Raw genomic sequence first — 24,712 nt, 5'->3', positions numbered from 1 at the left:
CACTTTCCTTAGGGGGCACATGCCAGGGTGCTCTAGAAAAAAGATGGAGAGGGAGAGATTGGGGGTTGGACTACATGATCCTTTGGACACTCTTCCAATTTGGCAATTATAGGATTTTGGGAGGTCTTTTCCTTCTGCCCTGCACTGCAGAGGCAACTGTCCAGCTTTTCCTTTGCCCAGGAAAGCCAATGGGTGGACCTGCTAAGTCCCTCCATAACGGGCTCTGCTCCCTCACCCTTCTCAAGACCAGGACCTCTGACTTCCCCTGCTCACCCCTCAGCTCCATAAGGACACAAGAAGAACCTGCCGCATCAAGCCAATGGCCCATCTGGTCCAGCATGCTGTTCTCATAGTGCCCCATTGGGAAACCCAGAAACAGGACCCAAGCACATGAGCCCTCTCCTCTTCTACAGTTTCCAGCAACTGGGATTTCTCCAGCTGTGGAGGCAGAGCAGAGCCATCCTGGCTAGGAGCCCTCCATAGCCCTCTCCTCCTACATGAATTTGTCTTTTAAACCATCTAGGTTGCTGGGCATCATCACCTCCGGTGGGAAGGAGTTCCATAATTTAACTATGTGCCGAGTGAAGAAGTTCTTTCTCCCAATGCTCTCCTGTGTTCATCACTTCATATGCAAGGTCCACCATCTCTGAATGGAGTTTGGATTTGATATCCCACTTTATCACTACACGAAGGAGTCTCAAAGCGGCTAACATCCTCCTTTCCCTTCCTCCCCCACAACAAACACTCTGTAAGGTGAGTGGGGCTGAGAGACTTCAAAGAAGTGTGACTGGCCCAAGGTCACCCAGCAGCTGCAGGTGGAGGAGCGGAGACACGAACCCGGTTCACCAGATTACGAGTCTGTCTCTCTTAACCACTACACCACACTGGCTCCGTAGAGAGGCTCCAGATAGGCAGGAATCAGAAGTGGGAAGAGCCCTGGAATTGTGGAATAGCAGGACTCACTCCTGGAACATGTGAGGAAATCATTGAGAGGGGCAAACATCTGAGCATGTGCAGAGTTCATTTCCCCTCCTATGTTCCTGCCACTGGCAGCCACCACCACACAGCTCTGCATTAGTTGGCTCTATCACCTCTACCTTGGCAGAATTTAACATTGGTTCTCCCCCCCACCCCCACTCATTGGCACCGAGCTCACCCCCTATCAGGTCCCCATGTGCGAATAGATCGATCTGGCCCTTGATCGATAGAGCCGCGACTTCAGACAGCTTTACGATCCCAATCAATCACCTACAGCGGTCCGGCACGCTTCCTCCCAAGCTGCGCAATAACTCCTGCTGTCTCTTCAGGTCACGGCTTTTAGCAGAGTAGAACACAGCGTGTAAAGCAGTCTTGCTCCTTGTAAGCACACATAGACAGATTCGTCTATTTACAGCTCTTTATTAAAACATTACAGCATCAAAGTCCGTCACTGCTGGCAGCCATTGCTGCAAACATGTCTCCCTCTCAGATACACAGAGGGAACATCCTTCTCCCCTCAGAGTCACAGGGGGAACTAAAACAAAAACAGGGAATAGTCCCGCCCAGCTTCTAAAGCTTCTGTCTCCGCCCAGCTGTAAGCTGACGTCAGCAGGTGACACACACCAGGGAATTTAACCAGTTAAGTTCTGAACTATAACACCCCCCCTTGTGTCCCTGCGTGATACCTGTGCAACATCTTCAGTAACACCTTGTGAGATCAATCCCTTCCCCAATGCCTTGCGCCTTCCCTTGGCAAACCTGTTTGGCATTTGTGGAACCACCTCACAACTCTCAGAATCGCACTGTGCGAAACTTACCCACGCACCTGTGGCCTGGTACCTCTCTGGTGGGATACCTTTAGTTGCGCGACTGGACCTCCTAGGCACAAACTCAGGTGTTCCCTCTGACTCATCCTCACCATCAGGTGTAACCTCTGCATCACGGGATTCACCCTCTGACTTAAAGCGTCTTCGAATCCTCTCCATTACACTCACAGGAGAACTAGGCTCACTTTTGGGCACTCTCTTAACAACTTGTGGAGATGCCACATCATGCTCTTGACCCTGGTCAGTGACCTGGTCGTCATCAGCAGCCTCAGCCCCTTCTTCCTCCGCCTCATCAGAACTGTCTTCTGCATCAGAGAGACATTCTGAGAGAACATCACGCCTAACAGGAGTCTTTGACTTTACCTCCTCCTCTAAGAACTCAGCATGCTTACTGATCAGCACCTTACTCTGATCACCTGACGGGTAGGCAAATCGCCATGCACGGGCTTCTGGCTCATACCCACAGAAGATCATTTTCTGGACTTTGGCTCCATCTGGCCCTTGCAAAGCTTTAGGCAAAGAGACAAGCGCAGGAGTCCCAAACGTCCGCAAAAAGTGAACCTGGGGTTTTCGGCCATTTAACAGAGAAAATGGAGTGTCACCTACCAATGAATTGTAGACACGATTCCAGGTGAATGACACAGCCCTAGTAGCCTCCAACCAAAACTCAGGAGGCAACCTGGCTTCTTTCAGCATCACCTGTGCAGCCTTAACCAGAGCTCCACTTCTCAGCTCTGCCACCCCCCCTTGCTGGGGTGAAATAACTGTGTGACGTATCCCTTTCTGTTGAAAGAACTTCTGCAAAGCAGAACCAGTGTACTTAGCATTTCTGTCACTGATGATCGCTTGAACCCTGGTGGAGAACCTCTGTTCCACCCCCTCAATCCAGCTCTTGATCAGCTGTGCTGCATCCTCCCTGGATTTGAGACCGTGAGTCCAGGAATTCTGCGAATAATCATCAAGAAAAGTTAGCAGAAACCTGGCCCCCCCTAGACTTGGTTTCTTGACAGGACCGGACAAATCTATGTGTACCAGCTCAAAAGGTTTGGTGGTTACACGTTCCACCTTTGGGTAACTGCACCCTCTCACCTTTGCCTGCTTGCAAGTGTCACAATTAATGGCACTTTGACAATCTTGAATCCTACACCCCTTGGCAACCTCGGGCAGAGTCTGCAAGTCCTCTACCGACCCATGAATTGTTCTCTGATGCCATACGCATGCACATGTAACATTATGAGCGGGAATTGTAGCACGCTGGTTGGGAACTGTAGCACGCAACGCCTGTGCTTTCTCAACCTTCCCCTCACCTCCAAGAGACGTTTTAAGAATGAAAAGATCATTCTGTCCCTTCCGCACTTTGGCCAGTAACCTCCCTTCTCTGGAGATTGTGCAGACATCATTTTCAAAACAAACCTTGAACCCCTTACTTAACAAATAAGGCACAGATAACAAACAATGATGAACCTCTGGAACAATACAAAAATCCACCGTCTCCTGTAGAACACAAAGATAGGCATTAGTACACTTGGAAACTCTAGTTTTCTGTCCATTCGCGAACTTAATAGTCTGTCCCTTCGGAACTGCCGTGCAATTCCACCTCTCGACTGCAGGGGTCTCTGGAACCATGTTGCGGTTAGCTGCAGAGTCTATTACAAAGGCCATCTCGGAATTTTCCACTCGGCCGTCTTCAAACACTGCCATACTCGCAGAAACTTGATAAGACTCTTCTCCCTGCTGTTTACCACGACCACCTGGCTCAGCTCCACGCCTGCCTGTCTTCCCAGGCCTGTTGCCATGGAAACCCGCCTGATTCCCATGGGAAGTGTCTTTGCAAACATCCTGCCTCGGCTCTCTGCTCCGGTGGGGGCAACTGCCACGCCGACATTGAACTCCAGTGGAAAAACACTGCCCGGGGCTCCTCCCAGCTGGCCTGGCCTTCCTCCTTCTGGAACGGCGCCTCCCACCAGCCTGGCCCCCCCTGAAGCTGCTCTTCGCTTCAGCACAAAGCGAAAGTTCTTTAAACTCGCCTTTGGAACTCTTCGCCCCCCCGATTTGCTCACTAGCGCTCCTAGAGGCCAAGACATCGGGAACAGGGCCTGCCAGTCCAGCCTCTCCAGGACCCAGTCCATCACACAGATGTGTAGAAGCATTACAACAGCTCCCCAACACTGTCCCAGCCCCCATTGGGCTTTCTGGGCATCCTCCAGCCTCTCCAGGGCTCTCTCCAGGGCTCTGGCCTTTCGCTGATGCCTCACACAAGCCCTTCAGCAAATTCCAGGCAGCCCACGCTGTCGTTATGCCCTCCAAATGAGGTCTCAGCGATGCATGAACGCATGCTTTGAGCATCTCTAGCTCTTGATGCAGCCTCTGGCTATCTTCAGCCAACACAGCCCCACAGCTTGCTTCACCTGCTCCAGCTGCTGGCCAGCCAAGGGGTGATTTTGGCTCCCATTGACTTGCTTCCCAAAGCCCTTCGACTAGGAACCATCCCCTTATTTGTCTGCTCCATATTGCCCAACTCTTTAGAGTGAGCTTTTCCAGTGGTATATTCTGGCTTTCAGCCATCTTCTCCCGTTCTCCCATTCTCCCAAGGTGCCCCTCAAGCTGTACTTACTCAGTACCAGCTGACTCCGGCCTTCCTTTGCGTGGAGAAACGTCTTGAGCTGCGTCTCAGCTTCCAGCTTTTAGCTGCTTTTAGCTCCAGCTCTCTGTGTCAGAAGCTCTCACTGCCTCTCGGAAGCAGGCAATTAATCATTCTTGCTCTCCGGCACCCAGTCAGCTCCCGTTGCGCTCCTCAGCCGCAGACCGCTGACTTCAAAGCGTTCCTGGAGCTCACACCGACTGCTTTACGAGCGTTGGCTGACCTCCATAACCTGTGCGAATAGATCGATCTGGCCCTTGATCGATAGAGCCGCGACTTCAGACAGCTTTACGATCCCAATCAATCACCTACAGCGGTCCGGCACGCTTCCTCCCAAGCTGCGCAATAACTCCTGCTGTCTCTTCAGGTCACGGCTTTTAGCAGAGTAGAACACAGCGTGTAAAGCAGTCTTGCTCCTTGTAAGCACACATAGACAGATTCGTCTATTTACAGCTCTTTATTAAAACATTACAGCATCAAAGTCCGTCACTGCTGGCAGCCATTGCTGCAAACATGTCTCCCTCTCAGATACACAGAGGGAACATCCTTCTCCCCTCAGAGTCACAGGGGGAACTAAAACAAAAACAGGGAATAGTCCCGCCCAGCTTCTAAAGCTTCTGTCTCCGCCCAGCTGTAAGCTGACGTCAGCAGGTGACACACACCAGGGAATTTAACCAGTTAAGTTCTGAACTATAACACCCCATACCTCACCCCATCCAAGAGATACCTTCTTCAGCCACCTGGCAAGTTCGCCCACAGCCATTGCTGCAGCACTTTTTGAATGGCAAGAGCTGTCCAAATCTGAAGCCACAGTCTCTGTCGTTGTTGCAAGTTGCCGAGCAGTTCGTAGCCTGGCCTGGCTGGGGGCTCAGCCTGGGGCAGTAGCCGGGGAGGAATGAAAGGAGAACATAAGCACCCAAGGCCAGAGGCCCACCTAGTCCAGCATCTGTTCTCACAGTGGCCAACCAGACAGAGATGCAGCATGGGGAATCAGGCACGGAGCCCTGGCAGCTGAGGCATGGTGGCGGGTGGGGTGGTCTAGTGGGCAGGTGGATGGGAGCAGTGGAGCCTCTTGGAGGTGGGCTCTGTTCAACCTCAGTGTGGGTTCCCTGTGAGGCCCCACGCCAGCTGCCCAACTCTCCCCATTGCTGCCTTTGACAGTGGGGGCAGAGAAGAGCCATTCTAGCTGACTGATAGCCTCCACCATAAGGTTACCAGACGTCACCGTTTCCCAGGGACAGTCCCCGGATTTACAAATCAGTCAACCTGACAAAATCCATCTGTTTAGTAGGAAGTTGAAAAGTGTCCCCGGATTCATTGGAAAAAAATCTGGTAACCTTACTCCACCATGAATTCATCCAATCTTCTTTCAAAGTGGGGAAAATGAAAGGTAGTCTCGGCAAAGACCCCAGAGTGAATTTTCTGGTTTTCAGCAACTTTTATTCAGAAGCATTTCTAGGGCAGTGAGCCAACATTGAGTGCATTTGCAGCATTTTTTGATATTAAACATATTTTATTTAGCTTAAATCTAGTCTAGCACCAACAACTATCTGACTGCGCAAATTAAGTAAGAAGATGAACAAATAATTTAATTTGGAAATCATGGAATTGAATGTTTTCTTCAGTCTTACACAACTGAGTTAGTTCAGCTTTGAATTTATGCCTGGTTTTGGTTCTTTGTCAACCTTTGTGAGCTGTGAATGAAGGGGGGTATAGACATTTAATAAACAAATAAGCAAACAAACCTCTTTTCACTTTTTAAAAACACCAGCCAACAACACAGTAATAATTGCAGGGAAAGGAGCCAGTTCCTCTTTTCCTGGAATGAATGGGATCCCCTGACCTGACCTGCTTGCACACCTGAGAGCAGGTGAGTCTCTGGACTGAGGATGTGCACAGCCTGCCTCCCACCTGTTGGTTGGACCCTGCTGGCAGTGCGCCAGGTGGAGGTCAGTTGCCATGTCTGGGCAAGCCACACCATGGCGGGTGGGATGCTGCACTGCAATGCCTCTTGCCTGACTCTGAACTGTTGTCACACACCAGCACTACAGGGATCCAGGCAGGATATGCACCAAACCCCCTGGTGTGTATGGATGGGTGGTCAAGAGCACCTTTGGGGCAGAAGGGGAGGCAGATGGGAGCTTCCTGGCTTCATTCTCTTCCAGAATCTCACCAGCCCCAGGAAAGGAGCTGCTGCCCCTCTGCTTACCATCCACAGGGCGCTGGCACTCTTGCCCACAGCTGGTCTTGCAGCAGAGCTCACTCCCTGGGCAGCTGTTGTCCGTGGAGCAGAAATTGCCATCCTTAATACAATTGTCTAGGTAGAAAGAAGGGCAATTGCGAGATCTGGCTGTAACGGGGAGAGAGAGAGAAATGGATTACTGGACTTCCGGGTTGGCGCCATAGCCGAATGGCGGATTCCCTCCGAGCTCCGGAGGGAATCTGCTCGACAGGGGTCGGGTCCTGCCGCGCCGGCGACGCGGGGACCCTCAAAAACCATGGGCGCGGAAGCCCGTGGACCTGGTGACTCAGCGGGCACCGTTTGCACCCCCGACCTGCGAAGGAGCCTTTTTAAAGGCTACGGAGCGGGGGATGGGGAGCGGCGCGTTGCTGTGAGTCTTCTGCTTCCCCTGCCGAGCGAAGCCGCATGCCATTTGACTGAGAGCGCTGACTTCTTCTTCTGAAAATTTGGACTAAATCTAAAAACAACAGCCTGTGAGTAATTTGGAAATTGGACTAAAAACTTTCTTGGATTCGGTACGAGTGGGGGAGGTGCAAAAAGGAAGTCCGTCTCCCTCCCATTGTATACAATTTAAAGCAAGGATTTGACAACTGAGGTCGAGAGAAGAGCCTTTTTCTTTATTGGATAAAAGTTATTAATTGCACAGATTGATAGCATAAGTAATTGTGCTGGAGGATGAGCGCTAATTTTTTTGAGTTAAAGTGCCACCCATCCCGGGACCGGGAGTGATCCGCGAGAGGAGCCTGCTGAGGAGATATAGAAGATTTTGACAGCTGTCAAATTAGCTGTCAAAGTCAGAAAAAATAGAGAACTTTGTTTCTGATGTTTCTGCTGGTTACAGTAGATACAATATAGTTACAAATCGCTGAAAATAAAGAAGAATTGAAACAAATTAACTTGGCTTTTGGGTTGGAAGTGAAAGGAATACTGAATAACCAGAATCCCTCTAGTGGGGGTTCAGGGACATTACAAAAATGGAAATAGGTCGAAAAATACTAGCTGACCTGGATGAGGTTATTTTTCTCGTGAGAAAGTTGCGTAAGTTGCAAGAGCAAGGTCATGTTTTGTCGAAAAGTGCCATAACTTTGAAGCCAACAGTAAAGGAATCTACTGAGCTGGAAAAGGACTCGATGTACAAAACCCAGGCAGCTGAACAAGAAAAGAAACTTGAGAAAATTGAGGAAGTGGAGAAAGAGATGCATGTTGAACAGGAGGAGCAGGAAGGAGGGGCTGCAATGCTGCAGAAGGCAAAGGAGAGCCGGAGGCCTGTCAAGATGGATATAAAAGAAAATAAGAACTGGATGATAAAAACTGGGTTTGAATTGGAAAATGAGGAATGGAAAGATCTCCTTTTGTGGAGATCTGAAGATCTACGGTCTATAAATCTGATCAAGGTGGAAGTTGGAGCCTTTCGGCTATTCAGACTTAAAAGGATTGAGAAACAAGACTTGAGCTCCACCTTTAAATATGGAGGTCAGAGGTTTTCCTATTAATCATTGGCAGTTTGGAATCAGACTGCTCTTCCCAGGTTGGGGGAAAATGGTGAGTTTATTTGTTGGAACAGAGGGATCTCTAACAAGCTCTTGGATCACAGGATGAAGCAACGCAGAGGCTTCTGGGAAACTGTGAGACAACTGCTTCCCCCGAGTCATGATGGGAAAGAATGAAGGACAAACATCATACTGTATATGGTTGGGAAATATCATGGGGGGGGGGGGGAATTACCACACGCAGGAAAGGACAAGGATTACAGACTGAGTACCTCCCTTGAAACTTTATGTTGCTTAACATATTAACATGAATTGAAACCATAAGATTGTAGCTGTTATACAAGGGATTGCTATTTTGAAGGGAATGTAATTGAAATTACATCTGAGTTCACTGGCACACCTGAGCACAGGTAGAGCCAGCTGATAAGAGCTGCCACGTCCTCTGTTTGAGCCAGACTTGCTGCCTCCATCCTTGAGGTGCCATGAATCAACCTTAGGGACCATTCTTCCCTCGGGGAAGGCTGGAGGCTGAGGAAGGTGTGATCCCGTCTGGGGATCTGGGTGGGAGGGGCTTATGCAGGCTCACAGGTGTATCATAAGGAAACCAGGGGGAGCAGAGGAGGAACTGCTCTCCAGACAGCTCTCTAGGTGGAGAGTGTCATAGGACCCCCCCAATCATTCAGTTTGTATGAACTCCACACACACACACACACACAAAAGACATACACTTCTGTTATAAATTTATAGAAATTCAACCATACATCGGATCTGCACTGTTCTACTTTTATTTTACTCCATGAAGGAAGGACTACAAAATGGGGAAGATTTAATACAGGGCAGCCATAATCCCTTGAGAATACCAGCCATGAAGTCCAGAGGCCATGAAGTCCATCGGCCTCTGCCTGGTTGCGCTCCTTGCCTTCTGGGGTGAGCTGGGACCTGTGTCTGGTCAGATGCCTCTAGGTGAGTGTCTCCTTGGACTCCCTTGTCCCAATCTCCATCTTTCTAAGCTCCCATGGGAAACACTCTCTAAGGCAGCCTCCCTCTGAATTGGCTGCAATTCCCATGAGCCTCTGCATCTTCTGGCTGTGCTGGCTTGGGGCTCCTGTATGAAACCCTGTATGGGTAGCTGAAAGAGTCCTCATCGCCAGGAAACCACCGTCTCCTGTTCCATAGCTTCCCCTTCCCTATAGATCCTGCTGTCAGGGGCAAGAGGGATCAGACTTGAGGTGGGTGAAATGATCTTATGGGCCGATGTTCTTATGTTTTCAGAATTTAAAAAAGAACTTTATGTTCGCAAGAGCAGGCCTTTTCTGCAATGGCTCCCTGTTTGTGGAATGCTTTCCCCAGGGAGATTTGCCTGGCACCTTCATTATAAACCATTAGGCACCAGGCAAAAACATTCCTCACTAACCAGGCCTTTAGCTGATTGCCCTCCCAAGGCCCTTTTAAAATGCCTTGGGGGTGGTTTGTTGGGTTGGCGTTTATTGGGGGGTTGTTTGATTGTGTCTTTTGTCTTTTTATATTGTGACTTTATCCTGTGAACTGCCCTGAGACTTGAGGTATAGGGTGGTTTGCAAAGAAGAAGAAGAAGAAGAAGAAGAAGAAGAAGAAGAAGAAGAAGAAGAAGAAGAAGAAGAAGAAGAATTGTTATTTTTCTAGAAAAAGAGGTGTCAGAACTCACCATGAACACCTCCCTCATTCTCTCAGAATGGCAATGGGACCTACCTGAGAGGAACTCACTGAGTTCTGCCTGAAAAGAAGCCCTGATGATAATAATTCACCCAAACCATTTCAGAATAGTGCTATTGGTCAGACATGGATACTGTCGCCGGAAATCACCCCCCCTTCCAATTGACACGTGTATTACACAAGCACCACACTCACACACCCACGCATCTCACCTCCCCAACCCTAGAGGTGTCCCTTTAGAGGGTCACCTCTCAAAAGCCTTCCATAAATAAGGAAGCGCTAGCCTGGCAGCTTTCCACTGTAGCGCTCCGCATCGCCCTATTTTAAAACGAGTAGACCGGGCGACTGAACCCGGGGTCACTCGATTGCCGCTTCAACCAATCAGCATTACCGAACAGCGCCCCTGGTGGTGGCTGCGCTGGTACTGCAGCCGGCATTTGCTGTTTCCCCGTTTGACAGCTCACTGATACAACGTTTCCGAATTCACTCAACCGTGACTGATCCAATCAAGAGCTTGCTACATTGTTTCCTGAACTTGGGGTTGGTTTGAACTTCAAAGTCTTCACCGTTTTATATTCGCTAAAAATCAACCGTACATTGGATTTTTACCGGACCACTTTCATTTGGGTGCATACCTCTAGGACTATCAAAGGGGGGTGACCCGATGCTGAGCAACCATAATCCCTCAACCGAGCAGTCACGTACTCGGCGATTCCTCTCGGCTGACGTGACTACCTTGATAGCCATCGTGATGGGTCCAGACAGGAGGCTATCAAGGACACAATAAAGCTGCACCTTTTAGTGTATTCCACCCGGACTCACACAAAGGACATTGACCGGATTCCCCTCAGGGGGCAGGAAACTTCGCCCTTCTCCTTTGTTCTTAAAAATGACTCATGTGGGGAGGGGAGAGGAAGCTCCGGCCAGGTGTCAGGACACTCGGGTTACCTGTGTAGCCCCTCCTCGACTCCTCCTAATTTTAATGTAATCATGATGTAGATATGATGTAATTCTGGGGGTGTAGCTTGGGGGATTAGCAACTAATAAAAGTTAGGGTCTTCCTTTGTTCAGGGCTTCCATTTTGTTTCACCTCGTGGGCGGTGGGAGTCCTGTCGCGACAGTCTTTTCCTAAATGAAGACCAAGCCTACTGGCTGCTGTTTTGCTCTGAATTGCCCTGGTCGGTGTCTTCATTTGCCCAAGAGAGCCCTCGGATTTTCCGGTAACAATACTATGAGTCACTTTGTAGCTGTGCTGCTTTTACATATTGTTACAATGTGTTTATTTATCCCCCCCCCTTTGTACATTGCTTGGGTTTTTCAAACTGTATTAAAGTTGTGGTCCTGTTTAGCCATGACTCCTGCGTTGGACCAGATGACCCTCTTCATCCCTTCCAACTCTACCCTCTGATAATTCTGTGATCAGAAGCTAATAGTTTCAGCCTAGTCTTTCCCTCTCTCCCCCTTTGGGGTGGGACTGAAGCTCAGTGGTTAGAATACCTCCCCTGAAGTCTACTGCCAGCCAGTGCCGGCAATATTGGGCAAGGTGTAGCAATGATCTGACATTTCCTATATTTAAGAGCCCCGCTGTCTAGGATTTGTTCACAGAAACTTTCTTGTTGTTTGACTCACTCCTTCTCCTGCTCTGCTTTCATTTTATTGCTGTTTTCCCGCTGCCTCTCTCCTAATGGTGAAGCTAGCATGAGCCTTCATAGGATCATAGAAACAGAGAATGGGAGAGTTGGGAGAGACCACCAGGGCCCCTTGCAATGCAGGAATATTTTGCCCAACGTGGGGCTCAAATCCAAATTCCCAAGAAATGACCAAAGATGCTCCTGCAGATGATCTCAGTGATCGAGCTGGAATATCAGGGTTCAGGTGATCCCTGAGGGATCCTGGACCCAAGTTGTTCAGGGCTTTGCCAGTAATACAAGGAGCGTGAACCTGGTTCCACAGCAGATGGCACCTTCATGGCTCAGCTTCCAGAGCTGGTTGAAGAAGCAACTCTTTTACCTAGCTTTTTGACACTTGAGATGTGTGTTTTTAGGACCCACCTTGTTTATTGCAAGTTGTTTTAGACTGTTTATAAGACTGTGCTTTAATTTTTCAACCTGTAATTAATCAAGAGGTCATTAACAAACAATAACTATAATTATACCTCTTCTGTGATGGCAAAGTCCGGCTCCTCTGAGATCGAACAAATTATTTTAGAGGTGCAAGGGTGGAAATGTTAGCTCTGTGCAAAGAACTGGAGAGAGCAAGTTTGAGGGTGTGTAGAATCCTCAGCTTGTCATTTCTAGCCGTCCTCCTCACTCAGGCACCTCTTTGGAAAGGTTGCCCACAACCTTTCAGCCGTTGGGACCGTTTGTTACAAAACCTGGTCGGGGGGGGGGGAGAATTTCCTCTCTGTCCTGCTCACCACTTTCACCATCCTCCTGAGCTTGCTGTGATTATTCTGCAATCCTGGGCAATATAAGGGAGCAATCCGGTTGGGCAGTGGACTCTCTACTTAGCCTCACCCACCATGAAGTCTGGTGCTCTTGTGCTCCTTGTGGGGCTCCTCGCCCTCTGGGCTGAGCTGACACCTGCCTCTGTTCAGAGGCTTCCAGGTAAGGGATCCTCTCTCCTCTCTCCTTACAGGCACATGGGTCAAAAGCATTTCTCTGGGAATTGTTGAGAGAAGTGCAGCCATGAAAATTCCTTCAGGAAGCTGGGGAAGCTCAGGGGAACAGCACTTGAGTTGCATGCAGAAGGTGTGTGGTTTCATTCCCCACTGGGAATGCTGAAATTCAGTGAGAGGGGGGCGTTCTGCCACTCTGCTGTGCCACTGGACACCCCCACCAGCCAAGGTGCCACTGGATTCCCCCTCTTGCCAAGGTGTTCCTTATATAATTTGCTCCCCTTCCCAGCAATGAGACTTTGCCAGGGCTTCTATGAATAAATGGGTTGAGGGGTGTGTGTGTGTCTCTCTCTGTGTGTGTGTATGCAAACACACATTTGGGCTGTGTGTGTGCCAGACTGGGTCTTTGACCTGGGTGACAGAAAGACCCTTTCTTGTGGAGAGTTCCTTCAGCCTCCTCTCTTCTCCCCCCTCATTGGGAGTCCTCCGGACAGCCGCTGCCACTGCCCCGGTCTCTGAGCTGCTCCAGAGAGAGGTAATAATAATAATAATAATAATAAATTTTATTTATATCCCGCCCTCCCCAGCCGAAGCCGGGCTCAGGGCGGCTAACAACGCCAAAATAGTGCGACATTATAAAAACATTATAAAAATTAATTAAAATCAAGATTGATGGCAGCCATAAAGTTTTGTAAAGGTTGCCAGAGGAGGGAGTCAGGCTGCGCCCTAACCAAAGGCCTGGCGGAACAGCTCTGTCTTGCAGGCCCTACGGAAAGATGTCAAGTCCTGCAGGGCCCTTGTCTCTTGTGACAGAGCATTCCACCAGGTTGGAGCCGCAGCCGAAAAGGCCCTGGCTCTAGTTGAGGCCAGCCTAACCTCTCTGTGGCCTGGGACCTTCAAGGTGTTTTTGTTTGAAGACCGTAGGTTCCTCTGTGGGGCATACCAGGAGAGGCGGTCCCGTAGGTACGAGGGTCCTGGGCCGTATAGGGCTTTGAAGGTTAAAACCAGCACCTTAAACCTGATCCTGTACTCCACCGGGAGCCAGTGCAGCTGGTATAGCACCGGATGAATGTGATCTCGCAGCGAAGACCCCGTAAGGAGTCTCGCTGCGGCATTCTGCACCCGCTGGAGTTTTTGGGTCAGTCTCAAGGGCAGCCCCACGTAGAGCGAGTTACAATAATCCAGTCTGGAGGTGACCGTCGCGTGGATCACAGTAGCTAGGTCAGGGCGAGAGAGGTAAGGAGCCAACTGCTTAGCTTGGCGGAGATGAAAAAATGCCGCCTTTGTAATAGCTGCAATCTGCGCCTCCATGGAGAGGGAGGTATCGAAGATTACACCCAAACTCTTAACGGACGGTGCTGGCACTAATTGCACCCCCGCAAGAGATGGGAGCTGCCCCCTCAGTCCCATATCATCCCATCCCAGCCAGAGGACCTCTGTTTTCGAAGGATTTAACTTCAACCGGCTCCCACGCAACCATCCAGCCACAGCTTCCAAGCATCTGATCAGTGTGTCTGGGGCCGAGTCAGGATGGCCATCCATCAACAGATAGAGTTGGGTGTCATCAGCATACTGATGGCAGCCCAGCCCAAAACTCCTGACAAGCTGGGCGAGGGGGCGCATAAAGATGTTAAAAAGCATCGGGGAGAGAATCGCACCCTGAGGCACCCCACACACCAAGGAGTGGCGCGATGACAATTCCCCCCCGAGCGCCACCCTCTGTCCCCGACCAGAGAGAAACGAGCGCAGCCATTGAAGGACTGTGCCCTGGATCCCCACGTCGGCAAGGCGGTGGTCCAGAAGTTCATGATCGACCATGTCAAAAGCTGCTGACAAATCTAGAAGAATCAGCAGCCCCGACCCGCCTCGATCCAGCTGTCTACGAAGATCATCTGTTAGGGCAACCAGAGCCGTCTCGGTCCCATGGCCAGCGCGGAAGCCGGACTGGAATGGATCCAGAGCCGATGTTTCATCCAGAAACCCACCAAGCTGTTCAGCAACCGCTCTCTCAATCACCTTACCCAGGAACGGAAGATTCGAAACCGGGCGGTAATTGGATAGATCTAAAGGATCTAATGCTGTTTTCTTTAAGAGCGGGCGCACCACTGCCTCCTTCAGTTCCCCTGGGAATGTCCCCGTGCCAAGGGACAAATTGATGATATCCCCCAGGAGGGCCCGCACCTCATCTGGACACGCTCTAATCAGCCAAGACGGGCACACTGCCCCAGAACAGCCTGGGAAGAGGATACACCCAGCCTTAGTGGCCCAAGGGAGACTGGTCGAAGGTGAACGTGAGGCCAGCACCTTACCTTGGCAGGCAGCAGCAACAGCAGCAGCGGGCACTCAGCTCCCAGGCAGGTCTTGACCACAGCGAGCACAAGAAAGACCAAAGCAGTGACGGCCAGTCAGCCAGCCAGTCTGCCACTCGTCTGTCCATTCCCAACAGCAAGGGCTGGTGGACGGCCTGGCTGGGCTTCCTCACCCACCTGCTTACTCTGAGGCCGCCTCAGCTCCTGCCAACCAGCATCCCCTGGCCAGTCCCAGACACACCCTTTGCCTGTGGAGCCTATAGCCAGGGCTGCTGCAGTAAACAGCTGTGCAAGCCTTTGGGAGGCAGAGACACAAGAGGGAGGGAAGGAAAGAGAGACCGAGGCCAGTGTTGCCCATCACTGAAGGCAACCCAGGTGCCACAACACACTGGTTGAAAACCACTGCCCTAAGCCAATGATTCAGCTCTCCTGTTCAGATTTTCAAAGAACAGGGAATCTGATTCTCCTTATTTTTGTGGTTGTAAGTTGCCGATCAGAAGGACGGTGGTTCAAATCCCCGCAATGACGGGGTGAGCTCCAGTTGCTCGGTCCCTGCTCCTGCCAACCTAGCAGCTTGAAAGCACATCAAAGTGCAAGTAGATAAACAGGTACTGCTCCAGCGGGAAGGTTGAAAACCACTACCCTAAGCCAATGATTCAGCTCTCCTGTTCAGATTTTCAAAGAACAGGGAATCTGATTCTCCTTACTTTTGTGGTTGTAAGTTGCTTCAAACTGCTTTTAATCTTTTGTTTTAAGGTTGTAATGTTCCCTGGGACCTAAGGGTGAAGAGCAGGACATTCTATACAAGATCTCAAAGTAGCTGTTTTACTACAAAGGAATTTCAGAAATAGACTGGAAAGAGAAGCTGCTGAATTGCAACTTATCACCAAACTTAACACCATGGAGAGACCTGGTCTGAACAAAGACCTTGGATTCTTATCTCATTATACATGACAAAGCCATTTTTCACCTTCTCACCCCTTGCTTTTTCCTGTAAGACCTATTGCAGTCGTTAAGAGTCGTCAACAGGCTCATCACAGCTATCTGCCACTCACCCATTCCCACCACCCTTCTCAGTAATACCCCTCCCCACCTTCTCACTATATAGAAGGGTCTTGAAACTTCTGTTTCAGTGTATCTGAAGAAGTGTGCATGCACACGAAAGCTCATACCAAGAACTAACTTAGTTGGTCTTTAAGGTGCTACTGGAAGGAATTTTTTTTTGGTGAAGAGCAGGTAACTAATGAAAAGGGCTTCCCAATCCACATTAAGATGAGGCGAGGATGTCCAGAAGTACATTGCCTCAGAAATGCCAGCCCTTTTCTGACTCCCCGCTGTGGCCAAGAGCTGCACCTCTTGGGAGCAGCAGACTTGAGGGGTGCAGATTTGGTGCCACCTGCTGGGCTTCTGAGGCAGGGCAGGAGGAACACGTGCCTTTGCAGACCCACTTTCAGGTAAGCTGCAGGAGAGACTTAAGGACACACACCTTATACCTAGAAGCAAGCCCCGCCCATCTCCTGGGAAATGATGAAGATATGAACAGGATGTGGGCTTAGAGAAGACAATAGCCTGATCCTGCAAGCTGTTCTTACATTCTTTTTTTAAGCTGCAGAAGCTTTCAATTTTCACAGTGGAGCGGAGTTGAAATGCCTTCTTTTCCAGCACAGATGAAGGGCTTAGTAATCCATTTCTCTCTCTCCCTCCCTCCCTCTCTCCCTCTCCCTCTCCCTCCCTCTCTCTCTCTCTCTCTCTCTCCCTCTCTCTCTCTCTCTCATTACAGGGAAGCCTGGCATCTGTCCTACTCTGATCCAAAACAATGACACCCAGTGCGGCCAGTTCTGCTCTACGGACAACAGCTGCCCAGGGAGTGAACGCTGCTGCCAGACTGCCTGTGGGCAACAGTGCATGCTCCCGCATGAGGGTAAGCAGCAGCCCCTCTTTTTTGGGGGAGAAATGAAGTCAGGAACCTCCCATCTGCCTCACCTTTTGACCCAGATATGCTCTCAACCACCCATCCATACACACAAGGGGGTTTGGTGCATATCCTGCCTGGATCCCTGTAGGCTTTAATGCTGTAGTTCAGAGTCAGGCAAGAGGCACTGCAGTTCAGCATCCCACCCGCCATGGTGTGGCTTGCCCAGACATGGCAACTGACCTCCACCTGGCGCACTGCCAGCAGGGTCCAACTAACAGGTGGGAGGCAGGCAGTGCACAGCCTCAGTCCAGAGACTCACCTGCTCCCAGGTGTGCAAGCAGGTCAGATCAGGGGGACCCCATTCATTCCAGGCAAAGAGGAACAGGCTCCTTTCCCTGCAAGTATTAATGTGGGGTTTGTTAAAAAATGAAAACAGACCTATTCATTTATTAAATGTCTATACAGCCCTTCATCCGAAGATCACAGTGCGGTTCAGAAATACTGACAAAGAATGAAAAAACATGCGTAAATTCAAAGCTGAAAGTTGTGTAAAGATTAAAGAAAACACTCAATTCCATGATTTGCAAATTAAATAATTACTTTGTCTTCTTACTTAATTTGTGCAGCCAGATAGTTGTCGGTCCTAGACAAGATTTCAGCTGAATAAAATACATTCAGAAAATGTTGGGAATGCACTCAGTGTTGGCTTACAGCCCCATACATGCTTCTGAATACCAGTCATGGCAAACACAGGAGGGGAGAAAGTGTTCTTCATCTGCCTGGCCACTGTGAGAACAGGATGCTGGACCAGGTGGGCCACTGGCCTGATCCAGCAGATGCTCTTCTTAGGTTCTTAGGTTCTCCTTTCATCCCCAGTCTACCCTGGATACTGCCGCAGGCTGAGCCCCCAGCCAGGCCAGGCTACGAACTGCTTAGCGACTTGCAACAATGACCAGGACTGTGGCTCAGTCTACTTGCCACGCAAGAAGTGCTGCAGCAGTGGGTGCGGGAAGACTTGCCAAGCGGCTGAAGAAGGTATCTCTTGGATGCGGGAGATATGGGGACCTGGTGGGGAGGGCAGTTGTGTGTACATGTGTGTGGCTGGCAGAGGATTCTGCCAAGGAAGAGGTGCTGGGGCTCACTCAAAGAGTCTCCTCTCCCTAATGCCAAGCTGTGTGGTGGTGGCCGCTGCCAGTGGTAGGAGCATAGGAGGGGAAATGAACTCTGTACATGCTCAGGAGTTTATTTCCTCTTGATGATATCCTCACACGTTCCAGAGTGAGTCCTGGCATTCAAAACAAAATTCCATCTCACTACTGACTGCTGTCTCCTCCTCTCCATCTCCTTTTTCCAGAGCACCCTGGCGTGTGCCCCAGAAGGGAACTGGTGTACACCTTTGCGCCCTGCAATGACACCTGCAGAGACGACCGAGACTGCCCCCTCACCCAGAAGTGCTGCTTCACCGGGTGCAGCCGGGGCTGCCTGGACTCAGGTACTGGCAAAACCCCTGGCCCCTTCCCCGCTCCCACCTCTCTTCTCTGGGCACCTAAGTGCCCTGGAGACTGAGAACATCCCCTCATTGACCTCCATCCATTCTGCCTCCAACAGTTCGCAGTGACAGATGCCAGCTGCCACCCAAAACTGGACGATGTTTAGCAGCCTTCCGCCGTTACTACTACAACCCATCGGAGAAGAAGTGCGTCCTGTTCTCCTATGGTGGCTGTGATGGTAACAGCAACAACTTCGAGACAAAAGAGGCATGTGAGGCAGCCTGCGGGAAAATCAGCCCAGGTACCAAGTTTGGGACCCACCAGAAATTCATATTCATGGCTTAATTGATTGTGTTTATATATCTCCTTGTCCTCCAAGGAGCTGAACTTCCCCTTCCTCATTTAACCCCAACAACAACCCCGTGAGGTAGGCTAAGCTCAGAGGAAGCCACTGGCCCAAGGTGAACTTCATGGCTGAGTGGGGATTTGAACCCACATCTCTCTCAGGTCCTAGTTCAACACTCTGACCCCCAGGCAAGGCAGTAGAGCCCCTCTGGGAAGGCTGGCAACCCCATCCAAGAAGCTGGCCAGAAGGGGTCCAGAGTTCTGGGAGGATTGGGTAGACTGCTCTGTTTTTGACTTTATGTTTCTTTCTTCTTCTTCTTCTTTTTTATAATAATATTTATTCAAAGTTTGAAGATTACAAAAAAAGAACAAAGAAATACAAAAGACAGAAAAAGTACAAAAATCATTTAGAAAAGGGAAAAAAAAGAAAAACAAGTTAAACCTTTACATAACTTTCTTCTTTTACTTATTTCCTTGACCTTCTCACACCTCCCATTTTTGTATTCTAGTTCAAAATATTTTATTTCAGCAAATCCTTCCAACCTTTTTTTTATCTTAATAATTTATTTTAATATATTGTAGTTTTACACTCTCTCTTTCGTCAATTTCATCAGTTCATTTTTACTTAATCCTTTATAGCATTTCTGCCAAAACTACCTAGTTTTCTTTTTCCAACATCTTTCTAACAATCCTTAATTTTACGATATTTTTAAAGGTATACTTTAAATACTTATTCTTAGTACGTTTCCCTAGGGTCGAGAAAGATTCCATTCCACGAATTTCCCTACTCTCATTAAAAAAACAAAAACAAAAAGGAAATTATATTATATACATATTGAGTTCCCAATTTCCAATCCACCCAAACCCATCAATCTCAGAAAGCCATCAGCCCGGAGATCTCAAATCCGAGGCTCTTAAATCTCTTTCATGTCCCCTCTGCCAGTCTTTTTGATAATTTTTAGTATTAAAAGCCAAATCTCGGGGAAGCTCCAACCCAACAGCATCCACATTCCTTCCAGCCAAAATCCATAATTGAAAATAGGGCCTATAAAATATTCCAAATCTTGTTTCATTCTCCTTTCAGATCCAAAGGTCCCCAAAGTTCCAACTTCCACCTGGATCAGATTTGTAATCCAAAGGTCATCTGGTCTCCACATAAGGGGATCTCTCCATTTTTCACTTTCCAATTCAGGCCAGGCTTCCATCTTCAAAGATTTATTTCTCCTTGTTACCATCATGTCAGGCTTCAAGTTGTAACTCGCCTTTTGCATCTGCAGGGTTATGGCTCCCCCTTTCTTCGCTTCGGAGACAACATAGTTCTCCTTCTCTAATTTCCCTGTTTGTTCAGTTGAATAAAATTCCTGTGCCGAGTTCTTATCAAGTTCATTATTGGTACTCACTCTTGTTCCCAAAGTTGTAACATTTGTAGTCAAAACATTTATCTGACCTTGCAACTTTCCCAAGAGAAAGAATGTCCTATTCAATTCAAACTGAATTTCCTTCCCGACAGCCATTCTTAAACAGTCCAGGGTCGAAAGACAACTTCTCAGCTGGTCCTTGATGCAATATCCCAAAGCTCCCTCTAGGGGAATTTAAGTTTCTTTTCACTGCTTTCAGCACAGACCCAAAGGTCCCACACGTTAAATTGTAACAGTCCTTCCTTCATTTAAAATACAAGCTTGTAGCAAATGTAGACAATAGAAAAAAAGTCCTCTTTTTGTATCTTGACAGCTAACTTGACAGCTGTCAAATTGTTCTATTCCTCATCAGCGGGCTCTCACGGACCACTCCCGGGTCTGGGGGGGGGGGGTGGCACATCAAATCCCAATTTTTATTCTTCCCCTGCAGGCTCCCCTGCTTCCAAGAAAATTTTCTGATAGTCTCAATCAGTAGAATTTTGTAAAATCCTTTACAAAAAAAAAACACCTCTCCACGACCTTAGTTGACAGGTTCTTTGCTTTAGATTATTTACAGAAAGGGGAGGCGGACTTCCTGTTTGGACCTTCCCCGATCGGTGCCAAATTTAAAGATATTTTAAGAATCCAATTTCCGTACTACTCACGGGTTGTTGTTTGAAATCCAAATGTCCACAGAAAAAAGTCAGCGCTCTCCAGCAACGGCTGTGCGGCTTCACTCCACGAAAATAGCAGTCGATTCGAAACACCGCGCCACTCACCCCGCGTCACTTCGGAAGCCCCGAAAAGGGGTTTCCCTGTGAGTAGGGGGGGCGCTCCTGGTGTCAGCCGAATCCCACATTCCCAGGCTTCTTCCGCCTGGGATTTTTAAAGGGTCTCTGCCTTCGCCGCGGCGGCAAGACCCGATTTTTGCGGAGCAGGTTCCTCTGAGTCAGAGGAAATCCGCCATTGCCGATGGCGCTAACCCGGAAGTCCAACTTTATGTTTCATATAATTGAGGGGATGGAGCGGTTGGGATTTCTTAGCTGTGCTCTCCCTTCATGGACAGAGGCTGGATATGGGCGTTGGAAGCCACAGGAAGAGAGAGGGCTGCTCTTGGGCTCAGTTCCTGCTTGCTGTTTTCCCAAAAGCTGGGCCTGTGAGAACTGGATGCTGGACTAGATGGGCCATTGGCCTGATCCAGAACCTTATGTTCTTCTTAATATTATTACTTTGTGCCATAATCTTTGTATGGACATTTGTGATTGGGGCAATTTGAATTTTCAAAGTAAGAGATGGTATCTGAAATAGGAGATGGTATCTGAAATAGGACACTAAAACTTTGGATTCAAAATCCAACAGTGGGGAGCCTTGCAAGAATGAAGGTGGCCTTAGAGATTCTTACACCCCAACTTCAAAGTCCTTCTCTGGGAAGAGAAAATGACAGTTTGGCAGCTGCGGTGTATTTGACGCGTTGCCCTCAGGATTCATTAAAAGAGGACGACACTCCTTGAAAATCCCCAGAATAAGGAGAAGTCATATATTAGCTCCATGTTTGGTGATAAGCGAGAGGCGAGAGGGCTGCAGAGATTTGAGCCAGCAGCCGCAAGCAGGTCCCCAAATTCAGTCCCTGAGCTGGACTGGCCCAAAGAGCCCAGGTGCAATTCCTCTCTGCCTGGAAGAAGGGTCTGTGATTCCTTCCCTCTAGCGGGGGGGGGGGGGGTCTACTTATGGAGGAATGCATGCAGGGAACATACATAAAGTTGGAATTAAAAACTCTTGACACCTTCCTGCCCTAAGAAAACCTCTCTGCTTCCTCTTTCTCCCCCTTCTGTGGCCTCAGAGGTCTGCAAGCTGCCAAAGGACCCTGGCCTATGTCTGGGTTATTCACAATTTTACTACTACAACTCAGCCACCAGGAAGTGCGAGACATTTGTCTATGGGCTCTGCGGGGGGAATGGCAATCGGTTTCCCACCAAACTGGAGTGCATGATGGTCTGTGGGCAAACAGGTAAGATTCTTGTCTCCATGTGTGTCTGCACTTCTTTGTCTCTCTATCTATCGCTGTCTCTAAATATTTATAAATGTGCATGTGGAGGGCAGGGGGCAGACTGTGGAGGTCCACAGGGTTCTCTCTCAGCTGCCTTGCTGGTCTCATCCTGCCCTACCCATGGGTGAGTTTACCAATGGCTTCAAGTAACAAGGTAGGAGATTCCAACTTCTGACAGTGAGAGCGTTTCGACAGTGAAATGGTCTCCCTTGGGAGGTGGTGAACTCTCCTTCCTTAGAGGTTTATAAGCAGGGTTTGGCTGTCTGTCTGTGAGGAATGTGGTTCCTTCTTTAAGGGGGTTGGGCTAGATGACCCTTGGGGGTCCCTTTCAACTCTACAATTGTATGATTCTGTCATTGCTGCTGCCTGCCCTAAGGGCCAGTGCTCAATGACTTGGCTGCCTCCCCCTTGACTCTTTTTCTTTTCTTCCCCCAGAAAACTCTGAGGAGGACTGAGTCTCTCAACCTGATCACCCTGTCTGAGAAGACCCCAACTCCAGAGCAGACATCAGTGTGTTGCCATGCCCCCCTCCTTCTATCTCTGGGGAGGCTGCTGTGGGAACCTCTATCCCCAAATAAAACCTGAGATTTCTGGCATGTGCTGAGTCTGGTTCTTGCATCGCATGACATCAGGTGTCAAGAGGAGCCCCACATCTGCTGCTGCCCCAGTGGGGGGAGAGCATCTCTCAAAGCCCCTCAGCTGCTGGGCTGGTGAGATTTGGGCCTGGGGCCTGGAAGGGAAGAGGATAATCTGTGGTTCTCAAACCTTTTTGGGTCACTGCCTCCTTGGTTCCATAAACTCATCCCCAGTTCCCCCTTAGAGTATTCAGAGCAGGCTCGAGTTGGATCATCAGAGAAAAGGCTTCGGCCAAGATATTGAAAGAAAACAGCAGCCAGGAGGCCTGATCTTTATTGTTGCACCAAAAACTCAAACTACAATGTAAAGGAAGGAGAGAGAACCCCCCTCAAAATGGGTGCTCCCGCTTTAAAAGGTTTCTCAAAGTTACCCACAACACCTTGTTGGAAACATCACACATATGTCATAAACATGTCATGGAACAGGAGTGACGTCTGTGCAGAAACCTGATGCCCTGTCACTCAAAATATCCTGCATTCTTGTTCCAAAGTAAAACAAAAGGAAGTGTGAATACCAGTCTGAAGCCAGTTTCGATTGCTTGTTCACACTTTTCACTGACACCTGCAGTACCCACGTAGCCTGTTAGGGTTAGCTATGGTGCTTCTGACTGGGCGAGTAACCAGATGGCTGCGTAAATAACGGTTCCTGATTGGTCAGCTATTTTATGAACGGGGAAAAGAATGGGAAGACAAAAGATAATAACGAAAGGAAGGGATAGTGGCAATTTTCAGCTTGCACAAGTAATTGTGCCTTTGTTCAAACTATATAGGTTAATTAAATCAGCCAAATGGATGAACCTGATCCAAGGATGCCAGCTTTTCAAGGTTTGATAGTCATTTGCACCTCCAGCATCCCCTGCCACCCCCATCTAATTCCCCACGAGGGGGCGCTGCCATGCACTAATAATAATAATAATAATAATAATAATAATAATAATAATAATAATAATATAATTTATACCCTGCCTATCTGGCTGGGTTTCCCCAGCCGCTCTTGGCAGCTCCAACAGAATATTCAAAACACAATAAAACATCAAACATTAAAAACTACCCTAAACAGGGCTGCCTTCAGATGTCTTTAGATAGTTGTTTATTTCCTTGACATCTGAGGGGAGGGCGTTCCACAGGGTGGGTGCCACCACCGAGAAGGCCCTCTGCCTGGTTCCCTGTAACCTCACTTCTCACAGTGAGAGAACCGCCAGAAGGCCCTTGGCACAACAGCAACAATTCTATCTCTTCTGATCAACGAAAGCCTGCCTTCCCTGCAATCAAATAAATCATGTTAAAGATGGACATAGGAGCCAAATATTTGAATGCCCCCCTTCACAGTCAATGGGCATTGGCATTCAGATGGTGTGCATGCTGTGTGCCACATGGTGGATTATGCAGGGCGGAGCTCATTCCACTTGGTACCCCTGCAGATGCCAGGGTGGAAAGGCTGCCTCTGGGTGAAGCAGTGGAGAGGGCCAAGTCGGGGGTGGGCAGGATCTTGGCTCCTTTGGAATGGAGGAGCATCTTCCACTGGGAAGAACAACATGCCCTGGTCCAGCCAGGTCTGAGTCTCACAGACCCCAGAGAAGGAGACCCAGAAAGGGGTTTGCGGAGGAAGGAGGGTCTCTCCAACCGGAGCGCCACCATCCCTTTCTCTCTGCTGATAGTACAGCTGGGAACCCAATGGAAAGGCATCCTGGCTTGCAGAATCTGAGCCAAGAAGCCCCTTCTTCCTTGGGGAGGGGATGTCATTTCAAGCAACTTCAATTTCCCCTGGTCCAGCCAGTTCAGAGGGACACAGGCTGAGCACTTCAGTGAGTGAGGAAGACACCAAAAAGGGGCTTTGGAGAGGAAGGAGGGTCTCTGCCACCAGAGCTCCACCATGGATGTAGCCAAGGGAGGACAGGTTGGGAATTGCCCCCCAAAGAAATAAAAATCAATAAAATAACTAACTGAGGTTCTGCCCACACCTAAGATAAATCCTGGCTCCGCCCATGGGCTCCACCATCCCTTTCTCTCTGCTGATAGTACAGCTGGGAACCCAATGGAAGGGCATCCTACTTTGCCCAATCTAAGCCAAGAACCCCCTTCTTCCT

At 49.2% G+C, this 24,712-nt stretch overlaps 2 protein-coding genes across 3 annotated transcripts in view; one reads left to right on the top strand and one right to left on the bottom strand.

Annotated features, from left to right (window-relative positions):
- Window positions 1–24,712, bottom strand: part of LOC309373054 (uncharacterized protein) — a 71,674-nt gene that overhangs the window by 16,624 nt on the left and 30,338 nt on the right. The gene's annotated exons all lie outside the window — the stretch shown is intronic.
- LOC309372151 (uncharacterized protein) lies at window positions 12,194–22,445 on the top strand (the record flags this gene model as incomplete). Its single annotated transcript, XM_081915455.1, has 7 exons — window positions 12,194–12,476; window positions 16,577–16,717; window positions 17,588–17,746; window positions 18,066–18,203; window positions 18,320–18,502; window positions 21,784–21,951; window positions 22,426–22,445. Exons 1-7 carry the CDS (start codon window positions 12,392–12,394, stop codon window positions 22,443–22,445), a joined length of 894 nt encoding a protein of 297 aa, XP_081771581.1. The 5' UTR covers window positions 12,194–12,391.

Source organism: Podarcis melisellensis, assembly GCF_964234715.1.
Source record: "Podarcis melisellensis genome assembly, chromosome: 6".
NCBI classification, from domain to species: Eukaryota; Metazoa; Chordata; class Lepidosauria; order Squamata; family Lacertidae; genus Podarcis; species Podarcis melisellensis.
Note: the sequence above shows the minus strand (reverse complement) of the source record. Positions and strands in the feature narration are given on the sequence as shown.